Source organism: Melanaphis sacchari, unplaced genomic scaffold (genome assembly GCF_002803265.2).
Source record: "Melanaphis sacchari strain LSU unplaced genomic scaffold, SCAv2.0 Contig123_pilon_pilon, whole genome shotgun sequence".
NCBI lineage: Eukaryota > Metazoa > Arthropoda > Insecta > Hemiptera > Aphididae > Melanaphis > Melanaphis sacchari.
Window position 1 is genome coordinate 2,169 of NW_020270491.1, and position 13,217 is coordinate 15,385.

Genomic DNA, 13,217 nt, shown 5'->3' on the forward strand with positions numbered 1-13,217 from the left:
TAACATCACTCTACGAGACTTATTCATAAGAAACTTTTGTATGTTTTCAGAAAAGTATCAATTAAAAATTTAAATATATTATATTTAATCGAATTTTTTTATAATTTTCAGTACATATTTTTAGATATACGGTGATTTAAGTTTGATTTTCCTTGAAATGTAATATATATATATGAGATATGTTGTAAAATTTAAATTTAAATTTTTACTGATATACCCAAAAATAATTTGTAATAAAAGTATTTATTTTAAATTACAATGTAGGTATAGTCTACAATTATATAAATATATAATTTTTTTTTTTTTTTTTTTAATTACTTTTTAATGATATGAATATTTACATTGTTTATATAAATAAAAATAATACTTATAAAACAAACTAACAAACGATATTTAATAGTTCATACAAGCTGCAGTGCAACAGTCTATATAACGTGGAGAATCGCACATTTATTATTATAAAAACACTTTTTTTAAATATCTATAAATTACGGTGTGAAATTTAGAAAAGCTCTTGTACTTATAAATATGTATTTCGTATAAATTATTTATTGATAATTTTTTAATTTAAATTATTTTTCATTATGCATAATTTTGTATTTCGGTATACATTCTGAGTTTATATTGTAATAATTGTTGTATACTACTTTAAGGACGTCAATACTCTGAATAAATCGCTTTATAGCGTTATGCAGTTATGCGACATTTGTTTTATATCACATTATTTTCTTCAACAAAAGTTACGAAAACTAACTTTCATTTGTAATTGTTTATAATTATCTAGTTATTTATGTATAATTATATTTGAAATGTCAGTCATCTTACTACTGTACATATTTATTATATACAAACTGCAACTAAACATTTATTTAATAATTTGTAATTAAATGAATATGATTGATGTGTTCATATTTTTACTATTATATTGGTAAAAATTTATCATAATTATATAACTAAACGGTTATATTAACGGCCCACATTCTATTGATTTATTTTAATAATTTACCAAAATACAATATATGGTGACAAATACGTCGATCATGCGTAAATTTTGATGGGTAATCGTCAATTATTTTTGCGTATTTCCAAATTTAGTTTGATTCCGATTAAAGCTATAGTTCTTCTGAGGTGACTACTAAAATAAAGACTTTAATAAAACGCTTAAGCACCACGTATTCATTCTTACGTTGATGTATAAATCTACGTTGAACCGAAACGCAACAATAAATACAATATGTTTATGTATACATTATACAAATATATTATTTATTTATTTTACCTTAATTTACTATTACAATCTGAAAATAAATTGGTATAAATAATTGTTCTGAATTTTGTTTAATAAAGCTTTACCAACACGAACCATCAACAAGTCTCCGGAAATCAAGCTCATTGTTGCAGTTCAAAACGGCGAGAACATCGAACAACAGAATTAATACAGCGATATAGTAAGGATAAATTATTTAAATTAATATATCTTATTAATTTAAATAAATAAATATATAATAATCTAATTTTTATTATTAATATTTACTGACCATAAGTTTTAATTTATTTTAGAAACAATTCATACAAGTTCGTGGTTATGGACTTTGAGTTTACGGTGTTAGAAAAAAACAAACACGTTTTAATCTGCGGGGCCATGTCCAATAGCTTAGACCTTTTTAAAGTAGTTAAACTAGAGGGGCGGCTTTTGTTATTAACTGACAAAATAGTCCGTCCCATTATTGACCGAGAACAATCCTGGGCTGTAATTAGAATAATGAAGATTTTCGGATGGGTTAGGTTAGGTTATGGACTACATTAGCCGGGGGTGAAAGAAGACCTTTGTTGTAAAACTGACTACAAAATAACACGTCATGCTCATGACGTAACACTAACCAAATGTCTTTTTAGCAAACTTGTTAGGAAAATGTCTTATATTTGTCGATCAGCAGCTTGTGTTTTTGATTGTTTCATCAACGCTCGTTTCAAATTTGTAAGTCCACACTCTTTTAATCTTTTTCTTATAATATATAAAGCTTAAAATAAATATTATTTTTATATCTCATCGGTTTGTTTTAGTCAATCAGCATGCCATCAAATTTCAAACAATAACTGTCAACCTCAAAGTACCAAAAACCGTCAACATCATCTAAAGACCTTCAAAAAGATGATATCAAAGGTCCTACGATATGGAATTATAACAAATATCCTAAACCAACGGCGAACGTGTCACCCATTAGGAACAAGAATGTGAAACCCATTATATTTAAACCATCTCGTCGTTAATAACTAGTATTAATGACCCAATATTATTTAGCTACTTTTGGTAAAAATAAAGTCTAAAGTAAAATTATGTTTTTAAAAATACTTCTTTTCATATACCTTTATATAATATAGGTAATAATTATAAGAATATTATATTACATAGGCTATAGGTATTTCAGGTTTTTATATGCGCATAGAATCACTGACGCTGTAATTAAATGACTTATGAAGACTGATTTTATTCTGGTCCTTTAACATATAAAGATTAAAGGTGTAACATACGATTGTTCAGTTTTGAAAATTTAAAACACCATGTAATTGTTTAGTGTAAGTGTAATACATTTGAATAGCGTGAATAGTTAAGAATATTATTTTATTAATTTTAAAACGTATTTTTTTTTTTTTAGTGTATATTTTATAATTGCTGGTGTTTATAATATTAATTTGCATATTATTTTTGCATTTTTTTAATCAACCAAATCCATATTTTATAAATTTTTATTGCATATAAATCCTAGTCCTAATTATTATATGTATAATATAATATATTATACTAAATTATTTAATAAGATTAATTTTATTTCAACATTTTTTATTAATTTTCAGAAAGTATAGATAGGCCTCACACCTCCTTTTGTTCTTAAAACCATCCCATTTCAATGAAAAACTCGTATTAGGTATACCACACATGAATTATCTAACATAATTATCATTTAATAAATTTAAAAAATCTATAACCAACGAACCATTAAATACTTAGAGTTATGAATATATTTTCAAAATTGGGAAATGGTCCGAACTTTAATTTCGGTCTGGCGGCGAATCGGTGACGGCGAAATGTCCTAGTCCCATATTATTAGTGTTACTTTAAAAACGTCGATACCCTGAAATAGATCGCTCAAAATTGGTAAAAAATTATCATAACACTATCACTGAATGGTTATAACTGTAATGAACATTGATTATTATCAAGATAAAATTTTCATGCGATCAGAAAAATTATTTTGATTAATAATTCAAATGTGTACATAATTGTTATTCATAAATGAAAGTAAATATCCGACCATATCGATGCATTTCTGAAGAGGGAGATTTTTTGTGTTTTTCCGACCTTATTATCGACATTAAAATTGTATTTTAAATAAAAATCAGAACTCGTGCGATTCATATGGCTGCATACTACTTGCGTCTCGCCAAAAGGTATATTTTACAGGTAGTAAATTAAGTAAGTAATAACTTGCGTCCCGTTTTGCGGACGCAACTCAACCATATTATTCTTCTTACCTACCATTTAAGTCATGATCAAGTTGCGTCCATAAGAATTATGCGTCCAGCGTTACAATAATATTGTTCATATTATGAGGTATGTGTAAATTGTATCTACGGGTTTATAAAGCCGAAAATCGTAGGAGCATTATCGGCGATAAAAGAACATTATTCTGAAAGAACTTTACCACACATTGCTGCTATATCGTTCCTCTTAATAAGGAATTTTATACTATCATTATATTTCTTATATTTAAAATGTAAGAACTTTAAATTTCGCCACATAAAAGTATTGGATTTTTTATCCTAAGTTTTTATAATTTTCCATACAATATTCGCATTAAAGTCGTCAACGCCTGTTGCATACTTTGCTCGGTTATACTGTTTTTGTAGAGAAGTAAACAAAGGATTTGAAGAATCGTTCTGTGATTCTGAATTTACAATAGATTTGATACCTTTAGTCGTAATCCTTTTAATCGTACTCAGGCTGACTCCACAAATGACCGTTGTAATTTGTTGAGTCTGACAAAAAACACTTTTATTCTTTGAAATAATTATATGCATTAAAAATGTTATTTTTGTACGTACCTTACAGCACAATATTTTAAAAACCACTATATATACAGTGCGACAGCCGACAGGGTGGTGAAACATAATAAATTAATAACGAATGATCGATAACTTTTTCGTGTCAATGACCGCCGACCGCGAGCAGTCGGAAGGCTTCGACGTAGTATACGGTCGAAGTACAGGAGGGTATCTGTGCGTTAGGGGAAGACTTGACCCCATCACAGGGTTGAATTAAATTCATCGACCACACCGCGTCGGCAACGTCGACGCCGTATGCAGTTAATGATTTGAAGCTTATCATCACTCATACTATCGTATACGCATTGTGTGTTTGTTATCGTGGTTTACCAGAAACGGCGACTGAATGTCGCATCATTTTATCACGTCGTTGCCAATTATTATACAATGTAAACAGTAAACACTACAAATAGTAAGTCATCCGGGACGCCATTCGAGATAGTATAGCGTGTTTTTTTTATTTCCACATTTATATTTTTTAATATCAGCGTGTTTGCACTGCCATTGCTGAATATCATTCACCTACAGGCTTCGTTCAATCGTTCATGACTTATTAGCCACCATTCGGCAATCTACTCATTCACGCAGTTCGATTAAGTCATTGACTAGCTCCGGCGGAATACATTTTCTCGGTGCACGTCGTAATCGTCTCGCCTAAAAAGCTTAGATTGTCTGTGTGCCCAGTTGTCATAGATAAGCATCTATATGACGGGCTATATTATATAATTTTGAATATAATTTATATATATAAGGTATGAATCAAACATTTTAAATAATACTTTTGATATTTCATTAATTGCGAACTGTGTTATACATGTAACTTAAAAAAAAAAAAAAACGCTAATGACTTTTTTTTTAGATACCATGGATTCTTGTTTTATTTGTGATGAAGAACTGCATGATAATTATGTACGGTTATCTATGACCCACACACCATGTGGAAATGTATTATTTCCAGAAAAAAATGCCGAGCTTCTTGGAGAACCATTTGTAATTATTGTTAAGAACAATGACTACGCGCTTAAGAAATGGGCATCACTTTTAAAACAAATTGATAAGTTGGAAATCGATCTAAAACTATTTAAAAATTCTATGTTGTCTTGTATTACAAAGAAAAATGGAATATAAGTTAATGATGAGGATGTCCGGGTATTTATTGAACTTACTAAAAGTAATTTATCTGCACTATTATACATTTTTTTTTCTTTAACTAGGCAATCGAAATGAAGAAGGACAATTTGAAGGATGACGAATCATCAAAAGTATCTCATCCTTTGAAATTAACTGAACGTTCTAAGATCATTATTCAATAGGAAAAACGTCCAATCCAGTTTTTAAATACCCAACACAATCCACAACAGGCTCCTACAGCGATACAAGTACCTTTAACACAACAAGTATTGACACCACAACAAGTTTCAAGCTCGCGACAAATATCGAGGGAACAAATATTGGGAAAGCAGTTACAAGTAAGTCTGCCATAGCAAGTATTGACACCACAACAAGTTCTAATTTCGCAACAAATACTAAGAGAATAAATACTAGGGAAGCAGTTACGAGTAAATCTGCCAAAGCGAGTATTGTAACAAATACCGAAGTGCATACCAGAATTAAATCCACAACTACTGCCGAATCAACAACAATGTAATCCTAACACTGATAATACACAAATCGGATACACACGTTCAGTATGTACTTTAAATCTAACATTTAATTATATTACTTTAAAGATATTATCAACATTTTCATTTCAGAAAACACACGCCTTCGAGTTCAAATCAAATAGAACCGAAAAAACTTATTTTCAATCAAAATACTGATAAAATATTAACTGCGGTAAATAAAATGTGTTTTTATTAAACATTAATATGCAATCAATGAACATTTTTGTAGTTCTTATATATTTTTATTTTGTTTGACTTTATCACATTTTCTTGTGAACACTTATAAGTAGGCTCTAAAATTATATTTATGTATTTTACTGAATTGACCAAAAAAATTACTAAATCAGCTACAAATGTATAAATCAATACTAACGAAAAAGACAACATTTTTTTATCCAAGTAATTACATATTTTAAGTTTTTTTATTCATTCAGATATTTTTTTAAATGTTCATTTTTAACTGCACATTTAAATAAAATATGGTATAATTTTTAAAATAAAGTATTCCTGAAAGTCCTTTCGGTAATTATAAAAACAGCATATTAAGCACGAAAATGCATGCATATTTCGGTAAATTTTAGAGCATAAACTTACAGGTCAACAATCTTTTATCACTATTTTTGCAGTTATAATATGTAATAACATGTCTTTATTAACATGTGTAATGTAGTACATACTATACATACCTATAATATTATAAATTGATAATTATAAGTGTGCTAGATGCGTCCAGGCATAACACCTAGTGATTTTAATGCCCTCAATGCCTTCATAAAATAAAAAAATAAATAATTTAAAAAAAAAAATTTGTAAAATTAAAATTGTTCACTTTATGCAGTTTATAATTTTAAGTCTGTGAACAATTATTAATGCTTAGGCGTGTGGTAGCTAATATTATATATTAATCAATGTTAATGTGTACGGAGAAACTAATTATTATTTATTGTTTTATTTGCGATTATTATTTTTTTTAATTGTATTTTATCTTTAACTCATATTCTCTTGGACATTTTTGATACGTTCAAATTGTATTTTTCTATTAAATGTTTATTAAAAGTATATTAAGTTTAAAAAAAAATTCTAATAGTTTAAATATAGAGGGACATAAATAATATTAGAAAATTAATTATTAAAGACAATTTATTAAATAGTAGTAATGATAAAGTTTATTGTTTTCAATTGTTAGAAAATTGATTATTTTTATATATTAATATTTTACATACTCATAACTTGCTTAAAAATTTAAATACCGTAAAAACTGAGGATACAACACAAATAATGTTCATTCCTTTAATGTTGATAATAAGTCATTTAACACTAATATTTAAGCTAAACACACTTAATTAAAATCCACTGAATAAAAATGTATTACGTTGTACGTAATACTTGCTGGTGTGGTGTTATGTTCATAACGTGCATTTAATTTGATCTCATGATTCATGAATAAATTAAAAACTTTACTAATAGTAAACTTAATTTAGATACCAAAACAGAAAAAAAAATTTATAACTGCCAAGCATGTACCAAATGTTTTGAAGTCCGAAAGCATTGTATTGAACACATTAAAAAAGACCATAAAAAGCCAACTTTAAATTAGTTGACTAGTGAACAATATAAAAACATAACAAATCATAATACATTTATTAATTGATTTTAATTTTAGGCATGAAAAAAAAGAATATTCTTGTCCAAGTACTTTCAACATCTTAAAAATTATTCCCAAGTCTAAGTTTCGAACAATTAATCATAATGTGGAATTTCTTATGAATGATAATCAACAGAATAATAAAAGAGGTACCTATAAATATTAATATGATATTGAATAATAATGTTCCTGTTGAAAAATTTTACAAGAAAGGGAATCTGAAATTACAGAGGAAGCCGGAGAAAAACTGAAAGAAGTCACTGAAGAAATAAAAGGTGCAACAAAGCTTTAAGAAGTTAGGCAAGCTAAAATTTCCAACAATATTGAAAAAAACACTTACAATTTTAAAAACAAAAAAGATGATTTGTGTATAAAACCTATGTTAACTGCAATCTTTTTTTTAAATCCCTCTTAAGTCAGGGATGTACAAAACTTATCTTAATATTTATATAATTAATTGATTAGTTAGTAATTAGTTAAAATTTTTAATTTATAAGTTCTAATTACAAAATTTAAAATGTATTTAAAAATTTTTTTTGTATTATTATCTAAATAATATTATATTTTTTAAGAACTGTAGTTTAAAAAAACTTTATTAATAATAATTATTATTTAATAATAGAAATAAATTACCTATTTCTTTTTATAAATTAAAAAGTCTTTCAATTCGGTTAATAATTCCATTTTAGTGTAAACTATTTAAAAATATTTTGCAAATTTTATTTGCACGTGCTATATTATATTAATACACAATTTTGAGTGTAATATACTAGCTAGGTATGAATTAAACATTTTAAGTATCTATACATATGTTAAATAATACTTTTGATATTATGTTAATTGTTGAAAACTGCTAAACATGTCACGTGAAATTTGTTTCTAGATACCATGGTCATTGTTTTATATGTAATGAAGAATTGAATGGTGGTTTTGTACGATTATCTACGACCTATACTCCGTGTGGAAACGTTTTACTTCTCGAAAAAATCGGCGATCTTCTTGGAGAACCATTTGTGGTTATTGTTAATAACAACGACTACCTGTGCAAGAAATGTGCATCATCTTTGAACCAAATTGACAAGTTGGAAATTGATCTAAAACTAATTAAAAATGCTATGTTGTCATGTATAAGAAAAAAACACGGAATATTAGTAGATGATGAGGATGTCGAGGTATTTATTGTACTCAAAAAAGTAATTTATCTCCGCTATCATAAAAAAAACATATTTATTTTTTTTTATTTTTAACTTAGGTCATTATTATGAATACGGACGATTCGGAGGATAACAAACCATCAAAAGTATCTCATCCTTTAAAACTAACTGAACGTCCTAACATTGTTATTCAACAGGTAAAACGTCCAATTCAATTTTTAAATGTACATCATAAACCACAACATGCACCTACTGAGACACAAGTATCGATGCCACAACAAGCTCCAAGCTCGCAACTAATACCAAGGGAACAATTACTAGGAAAGCGTTTACGAATAAGTCTGCCAAAGCAAGTACCGCAGCGGGTATCAGAACTGAACCCACAACTACTACCGAATTATCAACAATATGATGCTAACACATTGATAATACAAAAATCGAATACACACGTTCAGTATATACCTGACATTTAATTATATTATTTTGAAGATATTATTAATACTTTCATTTCAGGAAACATATGCCATCTCATTCAAATAAAGTAGAATCAGAAAACCTATAACAAATCAAAATGCTGATAAAATATTAACTCCGGTAAGCAAAAATGTGTTTTTACTATACGATAATTCATCAATATGCAATCAATGAGTAAATTTGAAATTCTTGTGTATTTTTATTTTGTTTGATTTTATCGCGTTTTTTTATGAACACCAATAATTTATTAGTATTATACGACCCAAACCACAACAGGCACCTACTGCGGTACAAATACCAATGTCACAACAAGTATTAACGTCATATCAAGTCTCAAGCTTGCAACAAATACCGAGGGAACAATTACTAGGGAAGCGGATACGAATAAGTCTGCCAAAGCAAGTATTGCAGCAAACATCGAAGCAGATGCCAGAACTGAAACCACTACTGCCGAATCAACAACAATATAGAGCTAGTACATCGATAATATAAAAATCGGATACACACGTTCAGTATGTACTTGATACCTGACATTTAATTATATTACTTTGAAGATATTATTAACATTTTCATTTCAGAAAACAAACGCCTTCGAGTTCAAATCAAACAGAACCGAAAAAACCTATAACTGATCAAAGTGTCCTGTTCATAACAAAGATTTAAATTGGTCTAGTGTATAAATCATAAACCTTGTTAATATTAAATTTAATTTTGATACCAAAACCAAGGCCACAACAAGAAGTAATGAAAGCTGTAATTTCAAACAATGCTGAGAAAAACACTTAGAATTTTGAAAACATAAATGATGACTAGGACATAAAATCAATGTTAATTGCGATCTATTTTTAAAAACTTATCAAAGTCAAGCATGTACAAAACGTATCTTAGTATTTATATAATTCATTGATTAATTAGTAAATGGTTATAAATTAAATTTTATAAGTTCTAATTACAAAATTTAAAATATATTATTCTCATTAAGATTTTTTTTATACACATACTGTTAAGGTAATATTATTTTTCAAATACTGCAATTATTTAAAGAACTATATTATTATTTAAGAATAGAAATAAGTTATTTATTTCTTTGTATAAATTAAAAAGTTTTACAATTAGGGTAATTATTCTATTTTAGTGTCAAAAACTGAAAACTATTTTACAACATTTTATTTAAGAAAATCACTTCTCTTTTAAAATAAATCATTTCAACTTTTTTGTTATCAATAAATATAGTTAAATCAAATTTATAAGCTGTGATAAAGCTATAAATAAAATAATAATAATTACAAATTAAGTTTTTTAATTTGATAATTTTAATTCTAACTTATTAATTAGTTGTAATCAAATATTATTGTTACATTTTTTTAGTGAATATCATATTCGTAATGTATAAAAGTTGATATTAAAGAAATTAAAACTAACAGTTAATTTAAAATCATTATTTTATTTGTATTATTTTTAAGATAAATTTATAAGTTTTTATGTATGGTTGAACCTAGACATTAGTTTTTATAATTTTAGCTTAATCAAAAATTGGGTTTACTTAAACTAAATTTATATATATCTGATATATGTGCAGTGTGTCATAGACCATAGATATAACAATTATGCCAACAGGTTGAAAAATAATTTCGTACAAATTGTAGGCTGTGGCCTATAGGAAATCGCTTAACTAATCAATTTCATTTTTATTCGCAAAATAGTATAAAAATAATTACCTTCAATAATAAATTAATGACTATAGTCTTACATAAAATTATATGCAAATTACTTTTTTTTCTAGATAGTAATTATAGAAAATACTTCTTAATATTTTTCCTTTGTCTTTCTAAATAATAAGTTTAAAATAGTTTACGATATATGATTTAAATTTTAAAACAAATTGTTAACTAATTTAATAATTATCTATAAAATAACATGTATTTTTACGGTCCACTTTAATAATAGTCTATAAAAAATAATGAAAACTCTTGAGATTATTATTGACTGTTGCATATTACATATAATATATACCTTTTAGCTTATAATATAATAGGATAAGGTTTATGACAGAATGCCGGTTAGCAAAGGCCAGTGTTATAATATTTTTATTTTTTAAATTTGTAATAATACTAGGTTATAACCAGTAACTGTCGAAAATGGGGGGGGGGGGGGCATTGGGGAACAAGAACGCCAAACTGCGTCTTTCATTATTTTTTTAATCATTTAAATTAGTTAAGTTGTTACATAATAATTTCCTTTATTTTTAGCTATTTCATTTGTCTGATGTCAGCCATGATTTGATTTATATTGTATAATACGTTTATAAAAGTTAAAAGTTATGGTGGTCCCGTGTTTTTGTTAATAGTTATATTCGAATTAAAAATGAAATGTTATGCTTACAATACAATTTAATGTACTTCTATTAATTAAGTAATACATTAATCTATAGTTTAAAATAATTTTAATTGCACATTGTAATATGTGTTTAAGTATGATTACCGTAGTTATTAACACAATTGTACAAACATAAGAAAAAGAGATAATTGTTTCGTGGATAATTGTAGACATTGATACCTGCGTTATGGGTGTATAAGATCAAATCCATAGTACTATTTTTACAAGAATAATATAAATATTAATTTTAGTTTAGTTAGTTTATGAACGAGTATAAAAAAAAATGATATCAATCTTTTATATTAACATTTAAAAATTAGAGAAAGATAAAACACGAAATTATACACTCTAAACTATCCGGTAACATTTGTATATTGGTTTTTATTGGTAGCAAGTTTACCTACCACTTTATATACGTATATAATTATGCACATTGCATATACATCCGGTCTCTGCCCCAACGTGGAGATATGACCTTACTATTTTTATTGTTTAAATTCAGTGACATTTTTGACAGTGTAGACTTTTGAAAAATCTCCCTGCTATAGAGCATTTTTTTTTACATTGATATACATAGCTTATGAATATATGAAATGTATTAAACGTAATAGATTTTAAATGAACACTATAGTTTTTATAATTGTCAAAAATTAAACCCACTCTATACGTGTCAATTTCATTAATAACATTAAAGAAAAACTAATAATTTCCCCTCAACTTTTTGTCTGCATCTTAAAAATCTATTACAATTAACAATAGACACAGTTTCAATTGTAATATTCATTATATTCTTATATTTTTATTTTTAGTTTTAAAAAAATGTTTAATACATTTCTTTACAAACTCATAGTTTTTTTTTAGTAGAAAAATAATGTCTGTTGAAAAGTATTTATTAATTTATTATTATCTTTTTTTTTTTTTTTTTTGTTATACAAATTAAGCATTATATCATATAAGCGTTGTGAAAGCAGCATACAGTTTCTCTGTAACGAAACACAAAGACAAAAATGATCGTAATTTTTAAATATTCCAAACTCGACTATATTCATTGAATCAACAAGATGTATTAGATGCGTGTTTTATCGTTTTCGAGTATCCTGTTGATCAATAATCGTTCAATATTTTTAAAAACTTGAAGTGGAATTCCAAAATATTTACCTGAGGTATTCAAAATGTTAACCCCATGCCTCCTTTTGGTCTTCACAATATTTTAATGGCTCCCAAATCGGTACAACACGATTGCGCCCAACTAATTAACATGATTGAGCCCGTTTTACCTTTTTACCTGCACAAAACGCAATGCGATTGAGCTCCAATATTTATATGTGTCTCTTATATGATTTATATATATAATATAACATATACGTATTCCGGTGTTTCCGAATTGCGTGCAAATATCATTATTTAGGATGAATAAAATTTATTACGAGAATCGTACATATTTTTTCTCCACAATCTAATGTTAGAATGAACAAAATTTAAATCACTTTCAGTGCTGCGTAGTTCTGTTCTTGTCGAATTATTTTGTTCAACCTTATAAATGAGTCGTTTATTACATTAATTTTATTTTCCAAATTTTTGCTACGGCTTTTTTCGCCAACTCTCCCCTAAGAGCCGGGATGCATAGTTTGATTACCTCTGTATTATATTTTTATACATAATACTTCTTTGTCTGCATACCCCTCTTTTCATAAAAGGCCACGTCATACACTACATCTCATCGGCGTATATATATAATAAGTATGTTTATATATACATGTGTGTGTGTGTGTGTGTGTGTGTGTGTGTGTGTGTGTGTGT

At 27.0% G+C, this 13,217-nt stretch overlaps 1 protein-coding gene across 1 annotated transcript; it reads left to right on the top strand.

Annotated features, from left to right (window-relative positions):
- Positions 1-8,521: 8,521 nt before the first annotated feature.
- LOC112590985 lies at positions 8,522-9,161 on the top strand. Its single transcript, XM_025334604.1, has 3 exons — positions 8,522-8,585; positions 8,666-9,021; positions 9,081-9,161. Exons 1-3 carry the CDS (start codon positions 8,529-8,531, stop codon positions 9,127-9,129), a joined length of 462 nt encoding a protein of 153 aa, XP_025190389.1. The 5' UTR covers positions 8,522-8,528; the 3' UTR covers positions 9,130-9,161.
- The last annotated feature ends 4,056 nt before the right edge of the window (positions 9,162-13,217 follow it).

Coding starts and splice junctions, on each gene's coding strand:
- LOC112590985 (XM_025334604.1), top strand. CDS start 8,529: ATGTTGTCATGTATAAGAAAAAAACACGGAATATTAGTAGATGATGAG. Junction 8,586..8,665: donor TAGATGATGAGGATGTCGAG/GTATTTATTGTA, acceptor TTTTTAACTTAG/GTCATTATTATGAATACGGA. Junction 9,022..9,080: donor AAATCGAATACACACGTTCA/GTATATACCTGA, acceptor CTTTCATTTCAG/GAAACATATGCCATCTCATT.